The 27,871-nt window shown below is 55.2% G+C and overlaps 1 protein-coding gene across 7 annotated transcripts in view; it reads left to right on the top strand.

The window, feature by feature from the left end:
- Positions 1-27,871, top strand: part of DEGS2 (delta 4-desaturase, sphingolipid 2) — an 81,201-nt gene that overhangs the window by 45,685 nt on the left and 7,645 nt on the right. For 6 of the 7 annotated variants that reach the window (XR_011377267.1, XR_011377269.1, XR_011377270.1 and 3 more), the window contains one exon: positions 25,541-26,283. Coding sequence is in view for 1 of the 7 variants with exons in the window: in XM_070045006.1 (XP_069901107.1) it covers positions 25,567-26,283 (717 nt within the window). In the remaining 6 variants the exon portion in view is untranslated. Of the gene's footprint in view, positions 1-9,177; positions 9,316-25,540; positions 26,284-27,871 lie in introns of those variants that run through there. The other variant, XR_011377268.1, reaches the window with a different exon arrangement.

The following is a 27,871-nucleotide window of genomic DNA, read 5'->3' as shown; positions in this document are numbered from 1 at the left end:
AGCAGACCCAGCCCTCTGAGGGCAGCACGTGGCAGGGACCCGACACCCCGTTATGACCTTGCTGACTGTGGTGTGGGAGTCCCCGAAGGGAGTGGTACTCCCAGCAGGCGCCCAGCCACCAGAGCGTGATGGCCGGGCCCATCTCCACCGAGATGGCTGAGAGCTGGCGTCCCGGCACTGGGGGGCAGAGGGCATCGCTCCCGCCGCGTAATCCAAGATGCCCTTTCCGGAGGCCGGCTGCTGGGCCCCCTCCGCCCGGCCCAAGCCCTGGCTCAGCACGCGGTCACAGGAGGCCGTTTAGCGGGCCTTGGCCTAGAGGTGGCGCCCTTGGGCCAGTGGGGTGAGAGGGACCCCCAGGGCCCTCGTTTCACAGGGGCGGCCAGGGCCGGGCCCGCAGGGGGGTTAAGGGCGTTGCCGTCCCCCGAAGCTGGGCTCTCCTTCCCCCCTCCCCGTCCTCTGCCTCAGTGTTGTGGCCCAGCAGTTGCTGGCGCACCCATCTGCGAACGCCTGGGCGAACCTGAGCGTCCTGTTTTCTTGAAGAAGTTTTATCATTTTGCACTTCACAGTTAGGTCTGTGATCCATCTTGAGTTAATTTTTTGTGTGAGGTCAGTGTCTAGGTTCATTTGTTCTTTTGCATGTGGGCGTCCGGTGGTTCTAGAACTTTGCTGAAGAGACTCTTTTCTCCATGGAATGCCTTTGCTCTGTCGTCAAAGATCAGCTGAGCACGTTTGTGTGGGGTCTGTTTCTGGGCTTTCTGTTCTGTCCTGTGGGCCTGCACGTCTGTTCTTTCACGTGGACATCTTGTCTCACAGTAAGTCCTGAAATCTTTACTTTGTTATTCCTTAGTATTGTGGCTCATGGGCTTGGGATTGGTTAATTTGCGTGTGGAAAGCACACTCCCCGTGTATTCTCTCTAGGATGTGGCTAGCCCTGGGAAGTGGGTAGCCTCTTCAATGTCAGCAAGGCTTCAAGATGTCAGAGCATTCGAATTACAGAAAATAAATAGGTATGATGAACATAATTGGCCCTGTGCTGCTTTGACATAACTTTAAGGAACCCTTGTGGGGAGATGATAGAGGAGGATTTTAGAGAGTAGGCCATACGTTTCTATTGTGAGAATAGGAAGGACACAAGGGGCAAGTATTAGGGGTCCTTCTAGGCTGGTCTATACCGAAGGTTCTCATCTATATGGCATTACCCAAGAAAACAGACCTGAAATTTCCAGGGTCTCTAACAATATCTCTGTGGACTCATAGAGTGTGTTAAAAATATTAATATAAGAGATACATATGATTTGCTGCTGTTGGCTGTTTTTCTACAATATTATCTTGGTGTGTTTTGGGGGGCAGTTGCTGGGGGCATGAGGTGACCGTCGGGTAAAGTCTATGTGAGGGTGAGTGGTGGTGTGCGTAACCAAGGGGAAGGGGCAGTCATCGTGGTCCTGCTGGGAAGCTGGAGGGTGTAGTAGGGGAAGGCCCTGGGGAGTGGGTGTTCTCATGTAGAGGTGATGGCAAAGCTGTCGAAGTTCCCGTGGGTAGCCTGCAAAAGGTGTGTGTGTCCCTTTAGAGTTGAAGGCAAACTGGCAGAAAGGCTGTTGATATAGGCACTGAACAGAGCATATTAGCCAAATCTGTAAGAGCAAAATAAATACTGGTCTTGATTGGGTGGAGGGAGTGATTTTCATAATATCGGAGGGACTTCCCTGATGGTCCAGTGGCTAAGACTCTGCGCTCCCAATGCAGGGGGCCCAGGTTCGACCCCTGGTCAGGGAACTAGATCCTGCATGCATGCTGCAGTGAAGTTCCCACGTGCCGCAACGACGACCCAGCACAGCCAAATAAATAAATATTCTTTAAAAAATCGGGTATTGGGTCAGGGGCCTTAATGCATGAACCACAGCTTTACTGTTGTGAATCCACCAGGAGGAACCCTTTCTTTTTCCCAGGTTTCAGAATAGGCAAAGTTGGGTCGTTAAATGGAAGCAGTGGGGATATTCACCCTTTGTTAATTAGGTTTTATATAAAAGTTTTACTCCCTGACGGCCCTGTTTTAACTTACGTTGGGTCATATTAACTATTTTAATTGGGGGTCTGTGGGGTCCCATTTTATCAGGTCAATTTGTAGATGCCAAAGACTTTAATTTTATTATTCATAGCGTTAGAGCGTCTTTGCTCAATATGAGATATTTTAGGGCAAAAGTACTATGACTATGGGAAATTTAGGCAAGGCTACTATTAAAGTGAAGTGTTATCTATTTCCTCTCTACTTTATATTCAGTTTCTTCCCTAAGATTATAGGGGCCACAGTGTTCAAATTTGGTGGGATCCCCAGGTATGACAATCATTTGAGCCCCAGTATTGATTAAGCCCCATGAAGTTTTGTCAGTGGGTGACGTCAGCAAATACTAAAGCTAATTTAGAACCTATGTTATAGAAGCACAAAAGCCAACTGGTGCTTTTTAATTTTTTTTGTTATATAAATTCTGTGCTATTTTTGTTATGTATAGTTATGTATTGATATACATATAATTTATTGTATAAATTGTTAGTGTCTAAATTTTGGATCTCCAGTTGGGTCAAACTATGGACCTTTAATTTATGTATATATGTAAAATTTATTATATATTTTATAAATATATTTAAAATATTTAAAAATACATACTATATGTAAAATTTATTTGTTATATATTTTATAAATATATTTATATATTTATAAGATATGTAATTTATTTATTCACCTTTTGCTTTCTCCCCCTGTATCTAGGGTTTTCTTTATTCTTCCTTTTTTTCTCTTTTCCCCCACCCCTGCTTTTTTTCTTTTTCTTTTCTTTTCTTTTCTTTTTTTTCTCTTCTTTTCTGTTTGAGGCGTTTAGCTGCTTGATTCTGTGGTTTTTAGTTTCTGTCTTGGGCCGATAAGCAAAAAAGGGGCAGGGACAAGGGGCCCAGTTGTCAGCCTCTAGGTAGCAGCCACTACCTGGGACGCGTCTTTTGCCCCCCACCCCACCCCACCCCGCCCCAGGTCTCCACCAGTGTGGTGCCTCCTATTCCTCTGGGTGGAGGGAAAATGGGACTGCAGCAAGGCAAACAACACAACGACGATGGCCCTTCCCCCAGGACCTGCAGGGTGCCATAGTCCCTGGGGTGGGCGCCCTGGCAGTGTGGCTCTGAAGAGCACGACTCTGCCCCACGGGCCGGGCTGCAAGGCAGGGCACCTTTCACGGCAGCTCTTTTTGTGCACACGTATCGGTGCTGCCCGGTCAGGCCCGGCCACAGCATTTAGCGGGAAGTCACACCTTCTTCCCTTCGGAGGGGCCTTTGTAAACTTAGCTGGTCAACCAAGAAAAAGGGGGACCCTGGGAACGTCCTCCTGGAATCTCGGCAAGTAATGGCTCAGACCAGAACTCCGGGAATTGTGGCCACGTCCGCCAGTCCCCAGCGGCAGTGGCACCAAGCACAAGTGTTGCCAGCAGGTGGCGCCACCCTCCCAGGCTACCACTGCCACCTGGTGGGACCAGTTAGTATGCCAAGAGCATATCCTTTTAGTCTGAGGCCAAAACACCCTGCTCGCTGCACCAATTGTTTTAAAATGTAGGTTTTATTATTATTCAGGTATGGTGAGGCCAAGAGATCAGGAGGCCACTGCCCTGGACAAGACAGTTTGTCCTGCATGGTTCCCAAGAGCAGAGGCAGTGCCACCAGGGTCATACGGGGAAGCACCAGGGTCAGGAGCCCAGGGTGTGAGGGGGAAGCAGGGCAGGAGCCTTTATTGTGGTTTCCATGAAGGATGAGGTAGGGTCAACAGGCTTAGCATTGGTTAGTTTGAATAATTTTATTCAGGTTGTCTGTCGAGTTGTCTGGTACCTGGCCCTGGGGTGATTTGGGCAGGGGAATACTGGCCCTGCGTACAGAGCAGGTAGGTCAGGTGGTGGGCTGGAGATAGGTCTGAGTTTGCTTATGGAAGGCACACTCCCCGACCAAGCATTTACATCTCTAGGAACTGGCCAGCCCTGGAGGGCAGTCTCTTCAGGGTCAGCAATGCCCCAAGATGTCAAAGCATTAGAAATACAGTAAATTTAAAAAGCTCAGATGATACACCACGTCGGTGTAGGTTTTGGTGCCACGGTTTGATTGCGGCACACCTTTAAGCAGGTGGATTTGCCATGAGACGTCTGTCCATTCTCCTGTGGTTGGAGGTTGGTGTTGTCTCCAGGACAGGGCTCCTACCAGTAAAGCTGTTATGAACATCCCTGCACGTGTCTTTGGCGAACGTCTATTTTCATTTCTCTGCAAGATGCGCCCTGCTGTGAAAGTCCTGCATCATGAGGTGGGTGGATGTGGAGCTTCGCAGATTTTGCTGCAGAGTTTTTCAAACTGGCTGAACCAAGTTTTCATCTTGACAACACACTTTTCAGTCTGAAGACTCGTGTCTTTCCTTTGTTCTGGGGAAATCCTCAGTTATTACTTGTTTGATGTGACTCATTCATTCTTTTTTTTTTTTTAATTATTTATTTATTTTAGGCTGCGCTGGGTCTTTGTTGCTGCGTGTGGGCTTTCCCTAGTTGCGTTGAGCAGGGGCTGTTGTTTTTTGCAGCGAGTGGGCTTCTCATTGCGGTGGCTTCTCTTGTTGTGGAGCATGGGCTCTAGGTGCACGGGCTTCAGTAGTTGTGGCTCGCGGGCTCTACGGCGCAGGCCCAGTAGTTGTGGTGCATGGGCTTAGTTGCTCCACGGCATGTGAGATCTTCCCAGACCAGGACTCGAACCCATGTTCCCTGCATTGGCAGATGGATTCTTAACCACCGCGCCACCAGGGAAGTCCCTCCTTTTTTTTTTTTTTTGGTAGGCTTTTAAAATTTTTCAATTAATTTGGTTGCACCGGGTCTTAGTTGTAGCAGGCAGGCTCCTTAGTTGCAGCACATGGGCTCCTTAGTTGCGGCATGCAAACTCTTAGTTGTGGCATGCATGTGGGATCTAGTTCCCTGACCAGGGATCGAACCAGGGTCCCCCGCATTGGGAGCATGTAGTCTTAACCACTGTGCCACTAGGGAAGTCCCCATTCATTCTTTCATTTAGCAAATTGTTATTAAGGTCATCTCCTGTGCCAGGAACTCTTCTGGGCATTAGGGATGCAAGGGGTGAACCCAAGGGAACAAGACACTGGAGAGGAGGGAGCAGACAGTAAGCAAATAAATAAGTACATGATGTAACAATTTATTTAAGGTTGGCAGAATCATACGTGCATATAATCAAATTATAATTCCAGTGGGAGATGGCTTCTTTGAAGAAAACAAGGCAGGGGAGGGGTAAATGTCACCTCTCCTTCATTCTCTCTCCTAGAAATCTCATTAAAAGGATGTTAGGGTGCTGTTCCTGTCCCCCAGCTCTCATTTCTTTTTTTTTTTTGATTAATTAGTTTATTTTGGCTGTGTTGGGTCTTCATTGCTGCGTGTGGGCTTTTCTCTAGTTGCGGTTAGTGGGGGCTACTCTTTGTTGCGGTGCACAGGCTTCTCATTGTGGTGGCTTCTCTTGTGGAGCATGGGCTCTAGGCGTGTGGGCTTCAGGAGTTGTGGCATGCAGGCTCAGTAGTTGTGGCACACGGGCTTAGTTGCTCCGTGGCATGTGGGATTTTCCCGGACCAGGGCTCAAACCCATGTCCCCTGCATTGGCAGGCGGATTCTTAACCACTGCGACACCAGGGAAGTCCCTCTCATTTCAGTAGAGGTTTTTTTTTTCTCCTGTGGCTGCCCCATGTGGCAAGTGGGATCTTAGTTCCCCAACCAGGGATTGAACCTGTGCCCCCTGCGGTGGAAGTGAGGATTCTTAACCACTGGACCACCAGGGAAGTTCTGAGGGTTTTTTTTTTTTTTTAAAAGAACAATACATACCTGCCCATCTCTGGTGTGTTTGTTTATTTTAATAGGTTGGAATAGCCCTTTATGTCTCCTGGGAGACGTTACTCTCATTCCTCAGTCCAGTTCTGTTTTCTCCAGTGGCTCTGTTTTCCCAGGTGTGAAGTTCTTCCCATTCTTGGGGTGGTTGCCCTTTTTCATGGAGTGATTTCTCTCTGTCGTCGGCTGGCTCTGGGTCACGGGCTGTTAGACTCAGCTGGCTTTGGGGAGGGCTGGGAGGTGCTGTGTGGAATGCATTCTGGCCTGTTTTCTGCAAACACGGGGCAGGAGAGGACTTTCTGCTGGGACAGCAAACACTATAGTCAAAACTTCTGGGCATAGGTGCTTCCTGCTTCTCACAGGCAGCTGAAGACACCAGAGCACCCTGACCAAGAGCCTCCGATCAGGGTCCCTCCTGGGGTTCAGTGAACCCTGCCTACTGGGGCTGGTACCCAGCTTAGGGGAAGTGGGGGAGTGGAGGGTGTGCAGGAGTCATGGAAGAGTGGCTGGCCTTGGGTTCCTCTCAGTTTCCATCCACAAAAGTCCCTGTTTTCCAATATTGTTAGGGATTTAACAACAACTACTACATATATATATATATACACACACACACATATATATATGTATCTGTATATATATATGTATGTATCTATGAATGTATGTATCTGTACATATGTACATTTTATACACTTCATTTTATTTTTATTTTTTGGCTGCACCCTCTGACATGCAGGATCTTAGTTCCCCGAGCAGGGATCGAACCTGTGCCCCCTGCAGTGGAAGTGCAGAGTCTTAACCACTGGACCGCCAGGGAAGTCCATACACTTCACTTTTATTTATTTATTTATTTAAATTTAAAAGAAATATTTATTTATTTATTTATTCATGGCTGTGTTGGGTCTTTGTCGCTGAGCACGGGCTTTCTCTAGTTGCAGTGAGCAGGGGCTACTCTTCGTTGTGGTGCACGGGCTTCTCATTGCAGTGGCTTTTGTTGCAGAGCACGGGCTCTAGGTGCGCGGGCTTCAGTAGTTGTGGCACGTGGGCTCAGTAGCTGTGGCTCGCAGGCTCTAGAGCACAGGCTCAGTAGTGTGGCGTACAGGCTTAGTTGCTCCGCAACACGTGGGATCTTCCCGGACCAGGGCTCAAACACCGTATCCCCTGCATCGGCAGGCAGATTCCTAACCACTGCGCCACCAGGAAAGCCCCGCTTCATTTTTAAAATAAACTTTAACATCTGGTTTAGATTTACAGAAAAACTGTGAAGATAGTATTGATGGTTCCATTGCTTCCACACCCAATTCTCTTTATTTTACTCTCTTAAAATATAGGGACATATTATAATCTAATATACAAGGAATTAACCAACTATTCATACATTATTATTAACTAAAGCCTATACTTTATTCAGATTCCCTTAGTTTTTACCTACTGCCCATTTTCTGGCCCAGGATCCCACCCAGGACACCACATTACAAATGAATATGCGGTTTCTTTCATTTCTAGGACCGGGGACCTGGTGGGGAGGCTAGCCCATGTGCTCTGAGTGGCTTCATCGTCGTGAAGCCGAGTCTCTGTGGTCCAAGCCGACCGCATGGAATTTGGGATTACTTGGCCATGGCAGCCGACTGGAAGTCATGGACTTTTATTCCACTCTCGGGTCTCTCTCCAGTCTGTCCTTTGACTTGTCCCCTCTTTGGCCTCAATTTTCTCATCTGTAAAATGAAGCCATTGGGCTAGTTTCACCTGGACAGACTGAGTCCTGGGGTCGATCTCTGAGTGGTTTGCTGATCTCCATCCTGGGCAGAGGGAGCTGGCAGGCATGGTGGTGCCCCAGAGGGCGGAGCTGGGACCCAGATCTCACTGGTTGTAACACGGGGCCGACACTCTGACTTTGGGCTTTTAAAGTCAAAGATCAGGGGCCTGTCCCATCTCTTCTGCTTATTCTGAGGCCCCCTTCATCTCTGAGCCTCAGTTTACCCATATGTAAAGTGGCAGCCGCTGGGACGGCTGGGACTTCTGAGGGTCCCTCTGGCTGTGAATAGAGCAGGTTGCCCCAGGGAGTGCTGAGTTCTCCATTCCTGGAGGTGTGCGAGCCAGGTAGGTGACACTGTTGGGTGGTGCGAGGGGTGGTGGCAACCCTAGGCTCTAAGTGTCTCTCTGTTGGACAGGGAATCCAGCCTCTCTGTTGGCCCATTTTCCTATCCTTGACTCAGGGGCAGGTGGCTGGCTGCCACCAGATGCCCACACCCAGTTGCCTTCCTTCCCATCTCATGCCAGGACTGCCTTCGGCCCTGGCCCACAGACTTGCGGGAGACTGGAGGGAGGCTCACCATTATTACCTGCCCACCTTGTGGTACCTCTGGCTGCCAGGCCAGTCTGTTACCTAGGCAGCTCCTACAGGCTGGGCTCCAGGTACACGAGGTACACCATACAAAGCTCCAAAGAAGCAAGAGGAGGCTGGGAGGAATCCCTGAGAAGAGAAGTGAGGGGCCCTGTGTCCCTACTCCCCACAAACCAGACTCTCCATTCTGACAATTTTTGGATTCTTCAAGTCCCAGCCTTTGCAGCTTCTGTTCCCTCTACCACCAATGCCCTTGCCCTTCTTTAGCTGTTGAACTCCTACTCATCCTTTGAAGCCTAATACAAAAGACCCCTCTACTGAACCTTAGCTGTCCCAGGACCTACAGGTGTCGTAGCACGTATCATCCTGTGTCATTAATAGGCCTCTTCCATGCCTGTGTCCCTGTCGCTCGATTTCCCTGAAGGCAGGGGTGGGGCTGACTCACTCCCTCCAACCTGCGGACACCTCATTGTCCTCTGCCTTATTGTATGAAAGGAGTGGGTAGGGGAAGGGAGAATCGCTGTGGCGAACCTTTCCCGAGCCCCTTCTCTTTACCAGCACTGTCGCATCCATTTAATCTCTACCCTCCAACCCCTGCCCCGTGCCAGGTGGGCGCTTTCACCGATGGGTCTGTAGGGGCAGGGGTGGCAGGAGCGCGAGTGGCCCTGGGCCGCGGAGAGAACTGGTGCTCAGCCGCGGGGGGGCGGGCTTCAGTGAAACCGAGGGAATGGGGCGTCGCCACACAACGTGGGGTCCGGGGACTCTGCACGGGTTGCGTCCTAACAGTCTCATTTTCCAACCGAGGTAACTGAGGCTCCGAGAGCCCCGGAGACCCGCCTCTGCCCCGACACAAGACCGCGCCCAGGTCTGGTGGCAGAGGCGCTCCCGGCCCCGCCCCCGGAGGCCCCGCCCCCGGAGGCCCCGCCCCGAGCCCGAACTGGTCCTCGCGCAGAGCAGGGAGACAGGTGGAGGGGAGCCCAGCCCTGAGCCGCGCTCCCGGCGCCACCATGGGCAACAGCGCGGGCCGCAGCGACTTCGAGTGGGTCTACACGGACCAGCCGCACACGCAGCGGCGCAAGGAGATGCTCGGTGAGCTCGGGCCCCAGGTGGGGACAGCCCTGGGGCCGTCTGGTGTCCCGGGACAGCCCGAGCCCAGGGGTCGCTCCTGAGGCCCGGATGCCCAGCAGGCCCTCCCCTACCTCTGCTCCAGAGAGGGTAGGAGCGCCACTCCTCTCCCTCAGCGCCCCCGGCTCGGGGTTCCTGAGGGTCCCCAGCTCCGTCCTGGAGCTCCCCTCGCGTCTCTGCCTCTGTCCTGGGATCTAAGACACGCGCTCCGCGCGTCAGGGGAGCGCGTTTCAGCTGCTCCATCCTGGCTGTGGGACGCGAGCCACTCCCAGGGCCGGGACCAGGGCTCGAGCTCTGGGGAGAGGTCGCAGCGCAGAGGTCGGCCCCAGGGACTGTCTTTGTACGGGATGCACCGCCCCCGCCTTCGAAGGCAGCTCCGCAGCCACCTGTCCTCCGCCGCAATCCGGGCTCCTATGTGCGCTGAGCGCCGGGGTCCCGGCGGCCCAGCCGGAGGAGTCACCAAGCCCACCCCCAATCCCGGAGTTTAGGGCAGAATGAGCGCCTCGAAGGAAGCAGACGCTGAACCAGAGAGACAAGTTTTTAAAAAACAGACTGTACCAGAGAGTCTGTCCTTTTATTTTATAGCCTAATACACGGTGGCCCCCCTCTCTGTCGTTCAGTGTCCCGGGAGGTCATTTTTACCTACGTGGTCACCCATCCTTTGGATTCACCCATCCTGATGGGCTCCATCCGTCTCTCAGGAAGACCCAGGATGTACAGTCCTTTACCCGCAATTAAAGGGCTCGCACCTCCAGAACAGCTTTTACTAGGTGCCGCCAAACGGCCTTTGCAGTGCCCGGCCAGCTTGCAGCAGGGTGAACGCGCTCCCCTGCCCCAGAGTCCGTCGCCATTTCACCACACCCTCGCCTACACCTGGGCTTGGCAAACGTTTTTAATCTTTACCAAGCAGATTGACAAAACAATACTATTTCATTGTGGGTTAAAATTTTAATTTGATGATTGGTTTCAACGTTTAATTGGCCATTTAACTTTTTTTTTCTCTTGGTTTGGTCTTTTGCTTGTTGGTGTTAGAGCTCTCTTTGTACAGAGGCTTTTAACCCTTTGTCTTACACGTTGCAAATCTATTCCCCTTTATAGTCACAAAAGCTTTTTTTTTTTTAAATGCATTTGAATAGGTTGGCTTTTTTCTCTTTAGAATTTTCCCTTTGGTGTCTTCCTGCCCCACCCCAAGACTAGGGAAATATCTGTCCTGTTACCTTTCAGACACCGGATGCACTGAGTGGTTAGTGTATGACCGTGCCCTGCTGTTGCTGGGGGTTCAGGGCCTAGAGACCCCTGGGTGGGTCTGTAACGTCTGTGGTTTTCTCCTGTGAGGTGAGCAGTAACCCAGCACTATTTACGCCTGCGAACTTCCTGCAGGTGGCTCAGAGAGCACTTGGTGATCATCTGGTCCTCCCTCCCCCACGGAGCACAGGCATCGTGGCTACTGTCTCTCAGCAGTTTCAAGGCAGGGCTGTGTTTCCTTCCCCTCCCCTGGCTGTCCCCCACCTCCCCCTTACAGGACTCACTGGGCACCTGGCCCCAGGTGGAGAAGGCTGTGGGAGGGATGTATCCTGGCCCACAGAGCTGCCTGGAGGGATCCAGACACTCTGGGTTGCAGACTTACTTTCCCAATCTGCATAATGGGCACCATCATCCTTTCTGGAGGAGTGGGTATGAGGATAAAAGGAGAGCTTGGGTGAGAAGGTGCTCACTGTGGTACCCAGCACGCCAGGACATGGGGAATGATCTGTCTCTCAAGATGGAAGCCACGGACCCTGGAACCAATCCAGGAAGCATCCTGGACAGGGTGGCTGGGAAGCCTGGAAGACTTGGAGGAGAGGGAGGTGACTTGGGCCAGGGTGGGGACAGCACAGGTTCTCAAGGGCTGACTCTCCAGGGAGCTTTGCAAATTCCCTCTGTGCAGTGTGTGCTGTGGATTCCTCCCCGCGTGTCCAGTTTTGAGCTAACGAACTTGGAATGTGCCATTCCCCCTCCCTCTCAGGCATTTGCGCACGCGGTTCCTCCGCCTGGGGGACCTTCCTTGCTACTCTGCCCCACTCGCTCAGTTCTCCCTCCTGTAGGAATTACCCCCCCCACCACCACCGAGCCCGGGCCAGAGGAGGGTGCGGGGGGATTCCCCTCCACTGCTCCAGCCCATCGGGTCCTTATCTCTCTGGGGCACGTTATGTGGCTCTAGACCTTGGCTGTGAGCTGATCTCCTGGCAAGGACAACACCCACTCATTAGTCATGTGACCCTGGGCAAGTCGATAAGCAGATGAGGAAACTGAGGTTTGATTGAGTTAAAAGGGGTGAATTGTAGCACTTTCTTTATGGAGTTGTTGTGCAGATTTTTTTTTAAATATCATTTTTATTTATTTAAAAAAATGTATTTATTTATTTGGTTGCGACAGGTCTTAGTTGTGGCTGGTTGGCTCCTTAGCTGTGGCATGCAACCTCTTAGCTGTGGCATGCATGTGGGATCTAGTTCCCCAACCAGGGATGGAAGCTGGGCCCCCTGCGCTTGGAGCGCAGAGTCTTAAACACTGTGCCACCACGGAAGTCCCTGTTGTGCAGATTAAATGAGGTGGTGTTCATGCTCAGCCCAGCACTCAACAAAACTTTAGCTGCGATGATAATTATTACCTCTTGCAGAAAGGCCCATGTCTTCCCCAAGGACAGGGAATGCCTTTCCATCTCTGTTTTCCTGAAGCTTGTGCTGTTCCCAGCCTGAGGGAAATCCTATGTGTAACTGTCAGCCTCTCTTTACAGAGGAGGCCCCAGAGTGGGGCTCAGAGAGCGGAAGTGACTTGCCTAGGGCCACACAGCTCAGTGGCCACAGAGGCCAAGTTGGTGTTCAGGCAGGGATGTGCTCCAGTCCCAGCCAGCTGGCCGCTGTGGCCCACACCAAGCTCCTTGGGGGGCCACTGGATGCTCAAGGATCCTAATCTTGAGGTCAGAACCCAGGAAGGCCTCGCATAGAGCTGGTTGCCGTGCTCTTCGCGCAGGACCAAAGTCCGTCTCCAGATCCCGCCTGGAAGGGGGGCGTGCCTTGCAGGCCAGGGCTGAGGCTCCCTGTGCTGTGAGGGCAGGAATGGAGCCGGCGAGACTCTGGTCACATTGGAGACCAGAGTCCAAGCCAGGTGTGCCCAGCGGAATAAGAAGCAGGGTTTGAATTTGTCTTTTCAAAAACAAATAGCTTTGTGAGTTTTTGTTTTTTGTGTTTTACCATGTATGTGCATTTGTGGAGGCTCTTCACCCAACCACAGAGATGCTGGAGCCAGGGGTGGAGGGCCGGCCGGCCACACGGCCATTCTCTCCCGCCCCTGTCCTTGCTGCCGTCAGCCTTCTGCTCGTCCTCCAGGCGGGCTGCAGCCTGTGTCCACCCGGCTCTGAGAGTCCCACAGAAGAGAGAGAGGTGCCTCTCTCCCCTTCTGCCCTGAGTAGCCCGTCCTCCCCTTGAGCCAGCTCATCTCTGGCCAGAGCTGTGAGTCCTCTGATTGGCCAGTGGGCGGGGGGCTGTGATGGGCAAACCGCACAGTATCACATTGTGACGTCAGAGAGTTGCAGCTCTCCGAGAAAGGGGTGCTGTGATCCTAAGTTGGGTGGGGAGGGAGGGGTGCTGGGTGCATGGGCACACAGCACAGACAATAGGTGATCCCTGGGACCCTATTTTTTTAAAAATATTTATTTATCTGGGTCTTAGTTGCGGCATGTGGGACCTAGCACCCTGACCGGGGATTGAACCCAGGCCCCTGAATTGGAAGCATGGCGTCTTACCCACTGGACCACCAGGGAGTCCCTCTAGGACCCTATTTGAGCTGACTGTGTCCTCCCTGGCTTGAGTCCTCCGAGGGCTTCCCTTCCTAGAATCTCATCTCTGCTCTGCGTACTGGCACCCCCATGCTCTGGCCCCTGCCCTTTCTCCTTACTGTCTGCTCTCTAGCCACTTGGTGGAATATACCCGCCATCTGCCCATTTCCTACTTCATGGCTTTTGCAAATGCTGTTTCCTCTGCTTGAATTCTTTTTCCCTACTCTTCGTCTACGGAACTCCTAGGCATCCTTCAGGTCTCAGCCTAAATGTCCCTTTCTCAGAAACACTGTCTAACAGTGCGTGCCCTCACACGCCGTATGCTGGGAAATGTTAAATAATCAACTGAATCTCTGGAGGGAACAAAAGACCCTGATTCGCAAATTGGCATTTGCCAATTTTTGTAGCTATTTCCATCATGGCCAATTTCAAACTACCAACGTGCATCGCTGCCCACTGAGTTGGGGAGAGGGCGGTATATTTGGGCACTGGACAGCGGCAGGCATAGGCTGGTTGCCCACACCACAGTCTACGCCCATCTCTGCCGCCCAGCTATTCCTTCCCTATCCTTCTGTAGGGTGCTGTGCACTGTTACCTTGTGACCTTTGCTCCCATCTGTAATTCTGCATTGATTTGTGGGGTGATAGCTTTGTCTGACTCTCCCACTCAACTCTGAGCTTCCCAAGGGCAGGGCCGGGCCCACCTCCACCAGTGCCCTTCCCAGCGAGGCTGAGGGAGGCAGTAGGCACCTACCAAAGCTTGAGCATCTCTAGTCCAACCTGCCACGACCGTCGCAGGGTTTCCCTCCATCCAGAGGTGCCAGGGACCTGTCAGCCACAGCTCAGAGCACGCAGTTTAATCCTTGCCAGCTGGAGAGCAGGGAGACATCCCGTTTTTTTTCCCCTCTAATCTCTCTCTCTCTATTTATTTATTTGGTTTGCTGGGTCTTAGCTGGCATGCAGGATCTTTAGTTGCCGCACACTGGATCTTTTTAGTTGCGGACACATTGGCTCTTTAGTTGTGGCATGTGAACTCTTAGTTGCGGCCTCTGGGATCTAGTTCCCTGACCGGGGATTGAACGTCGGCCCCCTGCATTGGGAGCGCAGAGTCCCATGCACTGGACCACCAGGAAGGTCCTGAGACATCCCGTTTTAATTGGCATTTCTGAGCTGATTAGTGAGGCTGAGTGTTTCTTCCATGATTTCACTGTCTTTCTCCTTATGTGAATTTTCGACTCATGTCCTTTTTCTATCTGAGGAGCCCTTTTCCTGGATCCGTAGGAGTCTTTTCCACATGACTTGTGGTGGCCCTGCTTTTGCCACATGTAACAAGAATCTTCCCATGTCTGTCCCTTGTCTTTTCACTTGGAACTTTTATTTTTTGAGGCGGGGTGCACACTGCACATCATGTGGAAACTTAGTTCCCTGACCAGGGATTGAACCTGCACCCCTGCATTGGAAGCGTGGAGTCTTAACCACTGGACCACCAGGGAAGTCCTAACATTTTTTTCATTCGTTTCATTTCTCCCCCCGACTCCTTTTTTTTTTTTTTTGGCCTTACAGACATTTGCATTTTTTTTAATGCAGAGCAGGACCCTGGGAAGTTAGGCCCCTTGCCCAAAGGTCACCCAGCCTGGTCAGGGTTAGGACAGGGCTGTAACTTGGTAACTCCGGCCTGCGCCTCTGTTCCACCCTCTTCTCCACGCGGGACCTGAAGAGAGCCTGTCCCCCCTCCTGTCCTCCCTGGCACGTGACCCACGGGCAGTCACCAGCTCACGTGGCCCCTTCCTCTCCTTCTTTCCGCCTCTGTACTGATGTGTGTGCTGTGCCTTCACCTGGCCTGCTTCTAATCCACATTCTTTCATTCGTACCAGCTTTTATGAAGTGATTTACATGCCATAAAAGTCACTCATTTTAAAGGCACAGTCCAGTGATTTTTTTAGTGAAGTTACACAGTCTAGTTTTAGAGCCTTCCCCTCACCCCAGGTCCCTAGGACCGCTTGCAGTCACTCGGCAGCCCACCCTGTATCCTTAGACCCACTCCTCGTCCCTCGAGTTTCGGCTCGAGTGTCACGGGACTCAGTCTGTGTGTTCTAAGCACGTCCTAGTCGGGACACACCACTGTGCCCCGCACGTGTGCCTCCCACCCCCGCTGAGCCTGCGAGCCCCTCCCGCCTCTGGGGCCTGGGGCCAGCTCGGCCCAGACCTTCGGCAAATATTTGTCCGGAATCAAGAGCAGGTTTGGCGGGAGGTGGCTCAGTGATTCCTGAAGGCACTTTGGGCCGCTTCCCCGGTTCCCCCAGAGCACCGCCCACACTGACCAACCAGGCTTAGGCTTGCCTTTGGGCTCCCAAACCGGAAAGGAGGGGGCGAGATGGGGCAGAACAAGGCGGCTTAGGAAGCACTGGGGCCAGAGCTGCAGGGGAGCCGTTTAGGAAGGAGGGGATGAAGAGGGCTTGGGTGCCTTTGCTGGAGATGCTGTCAGAGGACAGGTGCTCAGCCGCTGGGGGGAGAGGGAGGGTGCTCCGCACGGGGTGGCTTGTGGCGGGACAGGGTCAGACAGGCGCTGGAGGCAGGTGGGCACAGCGAGCTGACCGACACGATGGAATGTTCAGGCTGGAGAGCGCTTGGTGGTGAAAGGCGGTGACAAGGCCCCCCTGGAGCCAGCGGGACTGTCCTGCGATGTCACTTGACCTCCCTGGGGAAGCAGTCACGGTATCTAGCCCTAGATGGTGCCCGGCCCGGGTGCGTGGAGGATCCAGAGTGGGGAGAAGCCCCATGTGCTCCTGGGAGCCCTGGAGGAGGCCAATGAGAAGGGACCTTATCGCCGCCGGTTAGCAGGGGCTGCGTGGGGACGCTCGCTCCCTGCGGAGGGCGAGGGCCCGGCAGCCCCCCCTCCCGGGCTGCCTGTTTCTGCCGTTTCCTCCCCACCACGCCTGGCACGGCAGGATTTGTCAGGAATCTTCTGGGAATAACCAGGTGTCCACAGGGAGACTGTTCTGTGGGGTCAGCGTAGGGCAGGGGGGTCAGGCTGCTTCCCTTCAGGCAGGCTCCTCTGCTGAGCCCTCTGGGTCCTCAGGAACAAGTCCGCCACGCATGTAAATATATGTGATGCACGGGAATGTTCACAGCTGCTGGAGCCAAGCTCCCCGACACCTCGGGGCCTGCGGCCTCCTCTCTGTTGTCCCCCCGAGGCCCATGTGCCCTGGGGAAGGCCCCACCTCCAGGCCCTCACAGCCCAGAGCTGTCAGAGTGGGTGCCTTAGGGACGGAGAGTGAGGAAGCTGGCCCAGAGAGGGACAGGGGCTGGCCCAAGGGCACGCAGCAGTTGGACTGAGCCAGGCTGCAGTGAGGCTCTCTTGAACTGGACCCAGGATTTTCTCTGGGCGCCCTGCCCTGACGATGTAGCCCAGCTCCAGGAAACAGCTCCTCTCGGGGCTGAGGAATCCCTGTGGACTCTGGAGGAGCCAGTGGAGAATCAGGTCGTTTCTCCGTGTGGTGGGAGCTCTGCATGCTCGTCTCTAAGACGGGGGGGACGGTCCCCTCCCGGGCAGGGTGGCGAGGGCTGCATGAGGAAGTGCGTGTCAGACGCCGGGCACGTTTCACCTGCTGAGCACCACGTCCACACCCGGGCTCCGGCCACGTCCACGGGCCTGAAGGCGGGGGGTCCTGAGGTCAAGTCTTGGCTCTGTCGGCCTCGCCCTGCCTTGTCAGACCCTTCCCTGGGCCTCCGCCCCTCCTTTCTGTGTCATGCCTGGACAGTGTGGCTTCTAGCAATGGTTGTTTTCGTGGGCAGCTTGCCTTGGGCCCCGCCCAGGCTGCTGCTGGAAGGCCATTTGCATGGGTCTGTTTGTCTCTGGTTCCATGTGGCTGTCCATGCGGGCTCCAGGCTGCCCCACTGGAGCAGAGAGCCCTTGAGGCGTGAGTGTCCTAACCCAGCTTCTCTGGTGCTCTGTGCTGGAGGCCTGAGCGAGCAGGTTTCCCCCCGACATCAGCTGAGATCCCCCAGGGGGGCAGAGCCTGGTCAGGCTGGGCCAGGTTTGGGTGTCCAGCCAGGCCCGGAGGACTCCTCGTGGGGCTGCCAGGGCGCTCTCGCCCTCCTCCTGGGCATCCCACCTCTCCTGGGGCCCAGAGAACATGAAGCCAGCAGCTTTCCCCTACCCAGCCTCACCCCTGAGCCCCAGAAGAGGCGCCCCTCTGTCAGGCCAGCACCCCCTGGCCTTCTCCGTGACCCCTGCCCCGCATCTCTGTCTTCTCCTTCTGCCGTCCGCTGGCCCCAATCTCTCCCATCTCACCCCCCGAGCCAGGCCTCCCTCCCCAGGCCTGCGCTTGGCCTCACCTTCTCACCTCGCCTCCTGCTGAAACGGTTCTTGCTGGGGCCCCCAGGGCCTTGCTAAGTCCAGCAGGTGCCTGTCCGGCCTTCCTTGCCGTGACCCTCCTTGACCCCCCGGCAGCTGGGCACCCCCAAGCCCACGGCTCCATTTATCCCAAACCCGACTGCACCCAGTGACCTCATTAGGCCCGCCTGGCTGGAGGGCCCCAGAGCATCTTCTCAGGGAGGCCTCTAGGCCTCCCACCTCCTAGGGACCCAGAAGCCCTGGAAGTGAAAAGGTTCGATGTTTGCTGTTTCCTTTGAGCGAAGATGGATCTCCGTCCAGCAGGCGGTAGATGAGCTAGTGAACCAGCCTGACCCTGCTCGCCAGCGCGGCTCGGGTGGGTCCGGAGGGGACCCGCTCCTTAGATGGGCCTTCCTGGGGTCTCCGCCGAAGGCCAGGGGTGTTCAGCGAGGTCTCCGAGCCGTGTCACCCCTGGAATCCGCTGGGCTCCTAGCCCCCTGGCCACTGTCTCTGAGCCCCCACTTTTAAAAAAAAAAATTATTATTTTTTTTGCGGTACGCGGGCCTCTCACAGTTGTGGCCTCTCCCGTTGCGGAGCACAGGCTCCGGACGCGCAGGCTCAGTGGCCATGGCTCACGGGCCCAGCCACTCCGTGGCATGTGGGATCTTCCCGGACCGGGGCACAAACCCGTGTCCCCTGCATCGGCAGGTGGACTCTCAACCATTGCGCCACCAGGGAAGCCCCTGAGCCCCCACTTTTGACTCGTCTGGCTTGCTGGGGCTCCTCCTGCCTGCGCTGTGGTCTGGACAGGGCCTCCGGGCAGGGTGGAGGTGGTCTGGAGCTCACGTGTTTGGCCCCTTCTCGGGATCGCCCCTGAGCTGCCCAGCATCCGGCTTGTGCGTGGGCCGCCTTTTTCCGTTGCTTCCAGCAGGATGGCTGGGCCCAGTGACTATCGTGGCCGGGGAGCATGGGGCCTTTGCTCATAGGTTAAAGCAAGCCTGGGGCCAGATCACCTCCAAGAGCAGCCCACAGCCCCAAAGGTCAGAAATGGGATGTTTTTTACTCTCAGATCAGAAAACTGTATTTAATAACAACAGTAGTAACGGCTCCCAGGGCTCAGAGCTGTCATCCCAGCCTCACCAGAGCCTGGATGGGCAGGTCGGGGTGTCACCCCCATTTCCCAGATGTGGAGGCCTAGGCTGGGGCAGTGCTGTGGGCTACCCAGTTGGCCGGGGTAAGGGGCTGGGGACCAGGCACCCCAGGCTGTGTTGAGGCCGCACCCGAGCTGAGGGCAGCTGAGTCCCTGGGAAACTGTCAGGAAAGGAGGAAGGGGCGCCAGGCCAGGCAGGGAAGGGACACTCAAGGATGTTCTCCTTTGCTTCCACTCACGCACGACTTACTGGCCTTGTACGACAGACGGGGCACCAGAGGCCCACCGTCCAAGGTCACAGCTGCTGGGCTCTGTCACTGCCCTTGCCTCTAAGGGGTACGGAAGTGGCCTGTTTGCTGGCCTGGATCCCTGAGCTGGGGTGCTTGTCCCTGCTGGCTTGCCAGTCTGTGCTCACCTGCTGCAGGTGTGGCCTGCCCCAGGCCTGGCCTCCTTCCAAGGGGAAGATGGAGAGACCTGCCCTGTGGAGGCTGGTGGCCTCTGGCCGCCTGGCTGAGCTCCCAGGTGTGCCTGGGCAGGTGAGGGCCCGGACCCTTGGAGGCTGGCGTCCAGAGGCCACCTCTGGTGGGAGGGAGGCTGATGGAACCCTGCGGCCTGTGGTCCCAACCTGACATTCAGGTACGCAAATGTTCGGGGACTTTGCACGTGATTTCCTGGGCACTGGGCGAGAACATTCCTGAAGGCTGGGCTGCAGGCGCATCCTCTTGCCCTGGCCTTCGTGAAGACACTTCTGTCCTCCCCTGCTCCACCTCACTGCGGCTGCTGGATTCCCACCCCCTCAGGCCTCTCAGCTCCACGGTGGAAGCACGCAGCTTCCTGGGCACCACTGAGGCCCGCCTTCTGAAATGTGCCCGCTCACTCTGACCCCCTTGGCGGCAGGAGCAAGCTGGGATGAGGCTTGCCCCCTGCCCCCCTCCCGAGTGGGGCCAACCCCCCCGGTTGGGGTCCTTTTGTCTCCTTTGCCCCGTCTGGCGGGGTGATGCTGGGCGAACGTCATGCTGGCTGGTCCACCTCAGCTGAGGCTGGCGGGCAGTGGCGCCCTTGAGGGGCAGGGTCGAATGTGAGTTGCCGCTGCGCCCAGCGCCAGGCCAGTGCAGGGATGGGGCAGTGAGGTCAGCTGGGCTGTCAGAGCCTCGGGGTTTCCTCATCCCCCGTCCAGTTGCTGTGTGTTTCCTAGAGCTGCAGAGACAAATGACCACGGACAACGCGCGTGTTATCTTACGGTTCTGGAGGTCAGAACTCTGACCCGGGTCCCACTGGGTGAAGTTTCTTCTGGAGGCTCCAGGGGGGGAATCTGTTTCCTGGCCCTTCCAGCTTCTGGAGCCGCCTGTGCCCCTCGATCTTCACAGCTGGCGAGGCCGGTGGAGACCTTGCACATCCCCAGACCTCCTCTCCTGCTCCCTTTCCCACTGTCCCGAGCCTGGGATGACGCTGTGCCGCCGGGATACTCCAGGCTCTCCTTGCTGTTGTGAGGTCAGCAGACCAGCACCCTGGGTGCAGCCTGACTTCCAGGGTCCCTCAGAAGCTGACCGATTCACAGTGAGGGGAGTAGGACCTGGACGCGTTTGGGGGGCCCCTGTTCTGCCCACCCCAGTTGCCAGTCTCTCCCTCCACCTTGAGCTGGTTCCAGGCGGTGGGGCCCTGGCACCCCCTTCCCTGCATCTTCCTCCACCTGCCGGGGGCGGCGAGTACCCTTCTGGGCCTCTGGCCTTTCTGGGACAGCCAAGTCGCCTCCCACACGCAACACAGGGACAGCCCACTCGGCCGCCGCTGGGCCATGTGGGCAGGCCCGGGAGGAGAGCGCTATGCAGCCTAATCCCACCACCACTGTCCCCAGCATACCCATCTTCGGGCAGCATCCTGGCCGCCGGCCTTCACGGTGCACTTTGTTGGGTGGTCGTCATAAAGCGCAGATTCACCTGGGCGTCTGCTCCCGGCCAGTCAGCCTGAGCTTTCCGTGCCTTATCTAGTCATCCTCCCAGTGACCTGTTTATGGTTCAGAAACGAGCCTTGGAGCTGACGTAACCTGCTCGGAGCTGGGATTTTTTTGTTTTTTTTTTTTTTGCGGTACACGGGCCTCTCACTGTTGTGGCCTCTCCTGTTGCGGAGCACAGGCTCTGGACGCGCAGGCTCAGCGGCCATGGCTCACGGGCCCAGCCGCTCCGCGGCATGTGGGATCTTCCCGGACCGGGGCACGACCCCGCGTCCCCTGCACTGGCAGGCAGACTCTCAACCACTGCGCCACCAGGGAAGCCCCGGATTTTTTTTTTTTTAAACTTAAAAAACAAAATTGTGGTAAAGGATAACATAGAATTTGCCATTTTAACCGTGTGTGAAGCATGTGATTTGGGGGCATTCATGACTTTCACGGTGTGGTGTAGCCATCACTACTATTTCCAAAACTTTTTCATGACTCCAAACAGAAATTCTACACCCATTACCAGTCACTGTCCATTCCCCCCACCCCCCCAGCCCTGGAAACCTCTACTTTCTGGTTCTGTGAACTTGCCTGTTCTAGATATTTCACGTAAGTGGAATCGTACGGTATGTGGCCTTTCCTGACTGGCTTCTTTCACTCGGCATCATGTCTTCAAGGTTCATCCGTGTTGTACGCAGCCCGCGGTAGTCCTTCATGCCTGTGTTTTGGGCGGCGGAGGTGCTGCTAGTTTATTTGGGAGTCAGTTCCCGGGAGCAGGATTGAGGGAGCCGGCACTGTGACAGAGAAGCAGCGAATTCAATATAAGGGCTTTTAAAATTGAGGCATAATTGACCTATAGCATTATATTAGCTTCAGGTGTACAACATAATGATTTAAAAAAAAATTTTATTGAAATATAGTTGATTTACAATGTTGTGTTAGTTTCAGGTGTACAGCAAAGTGATTCAGTTATACATACATATATATAAAAAAAATATATATATAATTTTTCTGCATTCTCTTCCATTATAGGTTATTACAAGATATTGAGTAGAGTTCCCTGTACTATACAGTAGGTCCTTGTTGGTTATCTATTTTATGTATAGTACTGTGCACATATATATATATATATATGTATATATTTTAAAGAAGATGTTGGGGGTAGGAGTTTATTTATTTATTTTTGCTGTGTTGGGTCTTCGTTTCTGTGCGAGGGCTTTCTCTAGTTGTGGCAAGCAGTGGCCACTCTTCATCATGGTGTGCGGGCCTCTCACTATCGCGGCTTCTCTTGTTGAGGAGCACAGGCTCCAGACGCGCAGGCTCAGTAGTTGTGGCTCACGGGCCCAGTTGCTCCGCGGCATGTGGGATCATCCCAGACCAGGGCTGGAACCCGTGTCCCCTGCATTAGCAGGCAGATTCTCAACCACTGCGCCACCAGGGAAGCCCTGTGTATGTATATTTTTAAAAATATTTACTTATTTGGCTGTGCCAGGTCTTAATCGCGGCATGCGGGATCTTTAGTTGCGGGATGCGGGCTCTCAGTTGCAGCGTGCGGGATCTAGTTCCCTGACCAGGGATCCAACCCAGGCCCCCTGCATTGGGAGCATGGAGTCTTAACCACTGGACCACCAGGGAAGTCCCAGTAGTGTGTATATTTTAATCCCTAATTTATCCCTCCCCCACCAACATAGTGACTTGATATGGTATCCTGTGAAATGACCCCAACAAGTCACTATACACAGTTACAAATTTTTTTTTTCTTGATGAGTTCTTGGATGACAAGTTCTTTTTTTTTAATAGACCTTTATTGGAGTATAATTGTGTCACAATACTGTGTTAGTTTTTCTTGCACAACTGAATCAGCCATATGCATACACATGTCCCCGTATCCCCTCCCTTTGAGCCTCCCTCCCACCCTCCCTATCCCACCCCTCTAGGTCATCGCAAAGCACCGAGCCGATCTCCCTGTGCTATGCGGCTGCTTCCCACCAGCCACCTGTTTACATTCGGTAGTGGATATATGTCGATGCTACTCTCACTTCGCCCCAGCTTCCCGCTCCCACCCCAAGTCCTCAAGTCCATTCTCTGTCTCCCTCTTTATTTGGATGAGAAGTTCTTGATGAGAACTTTCAAGATCTACTTTCCTAACAACTTTAAAATATGCGACACGGCATTAATAACTACAGTCACCGTTCCAGACATTACATCCCCATGTCCTACTTATTTTGTAACTGGAAGTTTCATTCCTTCCTAAGGCTGAATAATATTCCATTGTGTAGAGAGACCATATTTTGTTTAACTACTCATCAGTTAACAGATACTTGGGTTGTTTCCACCTTCTGGCTATTGTGAATAGTTCTGTGAACATGGATATGCACGTTTCTGTCTGTGTCCCTGATTTAAATTCTGTGGGGTATATATTTAGCAGTGGAATTGCTGGGTCTTATGGTAATTCCATGTTTAACTTTTTGAGGAAGCGCCCAATTGTTTTCCACAGTGGCTGCACCGTTTTCCATTCCTACTAGCAGCATACAAACAAGGGCCCCCATTTCTCTGCAGCCTCGTCAGCACTTGCTATCTTCCGTTTTTTGAGTTTGGCTGTTAGCGGCTCTGCGGTGGGATCTCACCGTCGGGCTGGCTGCATCCCTGCGACTGCTGCTGCTGAGCACCTTTTCATGTGCTTAGAGAGACAGGTGCACATCTTGGGAGAAATATCTATTCAAGTCCTTTGCTCATTTTTTGTTGGGTTGTTTGTCTTTTTGTTTTTGGGTTGTAGGATATCTTTATATATTCTTGTTACTAAACCCGTATCCAGAGCTGGAATTTGAACGCTTTCTGAACGCTGCTCCCTTCCACCCCCCGGGAGATGCTGTGGCCCCCTGGGCCCCTCTTAAGCAGGGCTGTGGTTTATTGCCAGGCCTGGGCTCGCTTGCTCTTTCCTAAGTTCTGCTTTGACGCTTGTGCTGTGACCACCATCCTTCGGGGCCTGATTAGGGGGTGTCCTTGGCAGCTTCGGGGAAAGCTCCCAGGATCAAAGGGCCCAGGCAGTCTTGCCGAGCTTGGAAGCCTGGGGGGTGGCCCCAGCAGTAGGGGGAAGGAGGCTGGAATGGGAGCCGGGGGTAGGGGTGTGAGGTTCGGCTGCCTCCCCTGGCAGGCTGTCTTGAGGGCTGTATAGCACCACTGCTCAGTTGGTCGGAGCCAAAACCACCGTAGCTGCCAGATGAGGTGGAGGCTCGGTGGGAGTGCTGGTGTGTAGATAGCAGGGGTGTCAGTGCTGCCTGGGGGATTCTGTGGGCTTCCTGGGCAGCGGTTCTAGGATGTGGGAACCCCGACTACCGCCCCCCCGCCCCCGCCCCGACATCTCCAGCAGACGCGGGCTGTCCCACCATCAGGCTCCAGGACCGGTATGTGGAACACATACCCCGTGAGGCACATCCTGCCCACACTGTGTCACACTGGGACACAGAGGCCCAGAGAGGGTGGGAATGCACCATGGCCACACAGCAGGATCAAGACTGACCTCGAGATGGGCTTGTGGCACCACCATAGCTTGGGCAGGAAGACTCTGAGCCTGAGTCTCCCCTCTGGGGCAGAAGTCCTTGTTGTGTTTCTCCTTGCATACCCCCAGGGACAGGCAGCTCACCACCTGTGAGGCAGCCTGTTCCATTGCTGGGGGGCTCTGACAGAAAGTTCTCTGGTCTGGGAGGAAGAAGGCAGCCCTGTCACACACTTCCATTCTGAGCACTAAAGGGCAGCGATTTCCTGGGTCACTAGGAGGGAAGCGTAGGCCAGGATTCAACCTTGGCCTGGCCAATTCCATTTGGGGCCCAGCCTCTGCTGCAGCCCTGGACACCCTCTTCACAGGCCAGCCTGAGGCCGCCCAGCTGCTGGATGGGTAGGAGGGGCGGGCACTGAAGGCACTGGAGACGGGTACTGACTGTCCTAAGGGTGCCTGGGACGAGCCCCGCCCTCGCCGGCCTGGATCCCAATCTGTGTGTCAGGACGCTGGTTCCACCTGAGGGCCTGTCTCCTCTGCCAGGGAACCAAGGGACACAGCAGACCTGGAGTGGGAGGGTTGACTGTCCCCTTGAGCATGTGATGCCCCCCGGCCCTGTCCCTCCGTGCCCCTGGATACAGCACCAGCTGCTTCACCAGCCTTAAGCCTGCCAGCCCCCTCCCACAAGCAGAGGTTTCTAGAAGGCACCGCTCTCTTGCCCCAAGGCCCCCACCCCACCCTGTTCTCTTCCGGCTGCCTCCTCGGCTGGGAAGGCCCTCCCTGCTTGGGCAGCTCCCACTGCCATTGTTTTTTCCTTTTCTGTAAAACAAAATACAGAAAAGTACAAAAGATACTATAACAAACACCCACCACCCAAAATAAGTGTATTCAACATTTTATCATATTTCCTTCAGATCTTGTTTGTTTTACGAACTGAAACACCGAGACAAAGCCAGAGCCCTCCAGCTTCCCCTCCCCCAGCCACCCTGCCCCCTCCCAGGGCCCCCCCCGCCCCCCGAAGAGTCTGCTTGTGGTTCTCGGGCTCCCTGGAAGCCCACAGCAACCAAGCAGCCGTACACAGCACTGCATGCGCTGAACCTGTGGCTCCCGGCATCTGTTTTGATGGCGGGAATTACGTTTCTGTGGCCCATGCTGACGCCTGCTCTTTGTGTAGGCTGGTGACAAAGACCCCCACCCTGGAGAGTCTCCCCAGAGCCCCCTGGGTGGTGGGGGGAGACAGGTCTGCCTGCCTGCCTCCCTCGGCACGAGCACAGGCGAGGCTGCTTCTAGGCCCAGAGCCGCAGTGCCGGATCTCAGAGCACTGCCTGGGGGCTTGATGGATGGTGGAGGGAAAGACGGGGAAGATGGCAGGAAAGATTGAAGGAGGCGGGAGGGGAAGCACGCATCTGGACCCACGCGGCCAGCACCCCCTCACCTTCTCTCCCGTCCTCCCTGCAGCCAAGTACCCAGCCATCAAGGCCCTGATGCGGCCGGACCCTCACCTCAAGTGGCTGGTGCTGGGGCTGGTGCTGGCGCAGCTGCTGGCCTGCTGGCTGGTGCGGGGCCTGGCGTGGCGCTGGCTGCTCTTCTGGGCCTACGCCTTCGGGGGCTGCGTGAACCACGCGCTGACGCTGGCCATCCACGACATCTCGCACAACACGGCCTTTGGCACTGGCCACCCCGCCCACAACCGCTGGTTCGCCGTCTTCGCCAACCTGCCCTTGGGTGTGCCCTACGCCTCCTCCTTCAAGAAGTACCACGTGGATCACCACCGCTACCTGGGCGGCGACGGGCTGGACGTGGACGTGCCCACGCGCCTCGAGGGCTGGCTCTTCTGCACGCCGGCCCGCAAGCTGCTCTGGCTGGCGCTGCAGCCCTTCTTCTACTCGCTGCGGCCGCTCTGCGTGCACCCCAAGGCCATGACCCGCATGGAGGTGTTCAACGCCCTGGCGCAGCTGGCGGCCAACGCCACCATCTTCACCCTCTGGGGGCCCAAGCCCATGGTCTACCTGCTGGCCAGCTCCCTGCTGGGCCTGGGCCTGCACCCCATCTCGGGCCACTTCGTGGCTGAGCACTACATGTTCCTCAAGGGCCACGAGACCTACTCCTACTACGGGCCCCTCAACTGGATCACCTTCAACGTGGGCTACCACATGGAACACCACGACTTCCCCAGCATCCCGGGCTGCAACCTGCCCCTGGTACGTGGCCATGGTCGCGGGGCTGCAGTGGCACCTTAGTGGGAGGTGGGGGAACGCGGGGAGGGCTCTGGGCCACACTCCGGCCTTTCTCTCGTGCTGATCACGGGATGGCTACGTGCTCACTTGGGGTCCCCAGGGGAGAAGGAAAGGCCACCTGGCACACGGAGTGCCTGGCTGGAGAATAGGAAGGTGAATTCGGGGGGGCGGGGCAGGGGCTCAAGGGGCATTTTACAGTTCAGGCCTCTTGGTTTAATGAAAACCCGTTTGAGCACAGCTGTGATATTCACTGGCTGGCAGTGTGTCCTGGGGCAAGCCGCTTGCCCTCTCTGTGCCTCAGCTTTCTCTCCTGTAAATGGTGCAGCAGTAACGATACTGCAAGTGAAGCGCCTCGCCTTCCTGACCCTGTCCCTCCGCATTTCTTGTCACTGCCCTGTGACCCTCCAGGGGCCCCCTCACGGCACAGAGAGGACAGGGTGGGCCTTGCCCTTTGTGACCCAAGGGGCTTGGCCCGAGCTGCCTCGGAGTGGAAGCCTCTGGGCTGGCACCTCTGTCTTGGGAGATCTGGGTTGGAGAATTTCTAAAGAAGAAAGGGGGAGGGGGAGGAGGAGGGGGGAGGGGGAGGAGTTGTTGTTGTTCTGGTCTGGCCCTGGTCGGTTAGAGCAGAAGTGACCGCGCACAGGGGGTTGGAGATTGTGGTCGTGGGAAGGGTGTCTGAGTGTGCGAGACTGTGTGTACGTCTGTGTGCCCGCATTCCTACACGTGATTAGGTGTGCCTGTCCGTATGTGCATGTCTGTGAGTGCATGTTCACCCACTGGTGTGCTGGAGTGCACGTGAGCGCTGGTCTGGGTGTGCAGGTGTTTGTGCCATGGCCCACGTGACTCGAGTCTGACAGCCTGTGTGTCCACCCTGGCTGTGCAGGCCCCCCCCCACCCCGCCAGTGGTACTGAGGTCCTGCTCTGTGCTGGGCACCATCTCACTGAAGCCTCGCCACAAGCCTACGCAGCATTTCAAGCCCACCACGCCCATTTCATGGACGCGAAGGGAGAGGCTCAGGGAGCAGGGGCCCCTGACTCAGGAAGCAGCAGAGCCAGAATCTTGACCCAGGACACTCACAGAAGCAGCTGCGGTCAGCTGTGAGCCTTTCCTTCTCCCAAGCAAAGTCAAAGGCTCCCTGTTCCTGCCGTGCGTGTCACCTCATCCCCCTTAGGCCCCCCTTTTCAGTTATAAAGCAGGCCCTGTGCACCCGGTGTGTCCTCTGTGGGGGGAGGGGGAGGCCTCCCCTGCAGTTGGTGTGCATGTAGGTGCTGAGGCTGGAGCACTTCTTGGAGGAGGCGGGCTGAGGGTGTCAGGTGCAGAGAGGGGCAGGGAGCTGGAGGTGGAAGTAAGTCCTGAGGCTGGCAGGAGGGCGACGGGGTGGGAGTATGGTGGGAGCCAAGGTCAGAGGGGTTTGCAGGGCCGAGAGGGCACCGAACGCCGGGCTGAGGTGCGTGGGCGTGACCTTGGTTCAGCAGGACTCGGCCACCCCGAGGCTCCTGGATCAGAAACTCGGGGCGTGGCTCCAGGGAGGGGGTGCATTTTAACTCCTCA

This window comes from Globicephala melas, chromosome 2 (assembly GCF_963455315.2).
Source record: "Globicephala melas chromosome 2, mGloMel1.2, whole genome shotgun sequence".
Taxonomy (NCBI): Eukaryota; Metazoa; Chordata; class Mammalia; order Artiodactyla; family Delphinidae; genus Globicephala; species Globicephala melas.
Note: the sequence above shows the minus strand (reverse complement) of the source record. Positions and strands in the feature narration are given on the sequence as shown.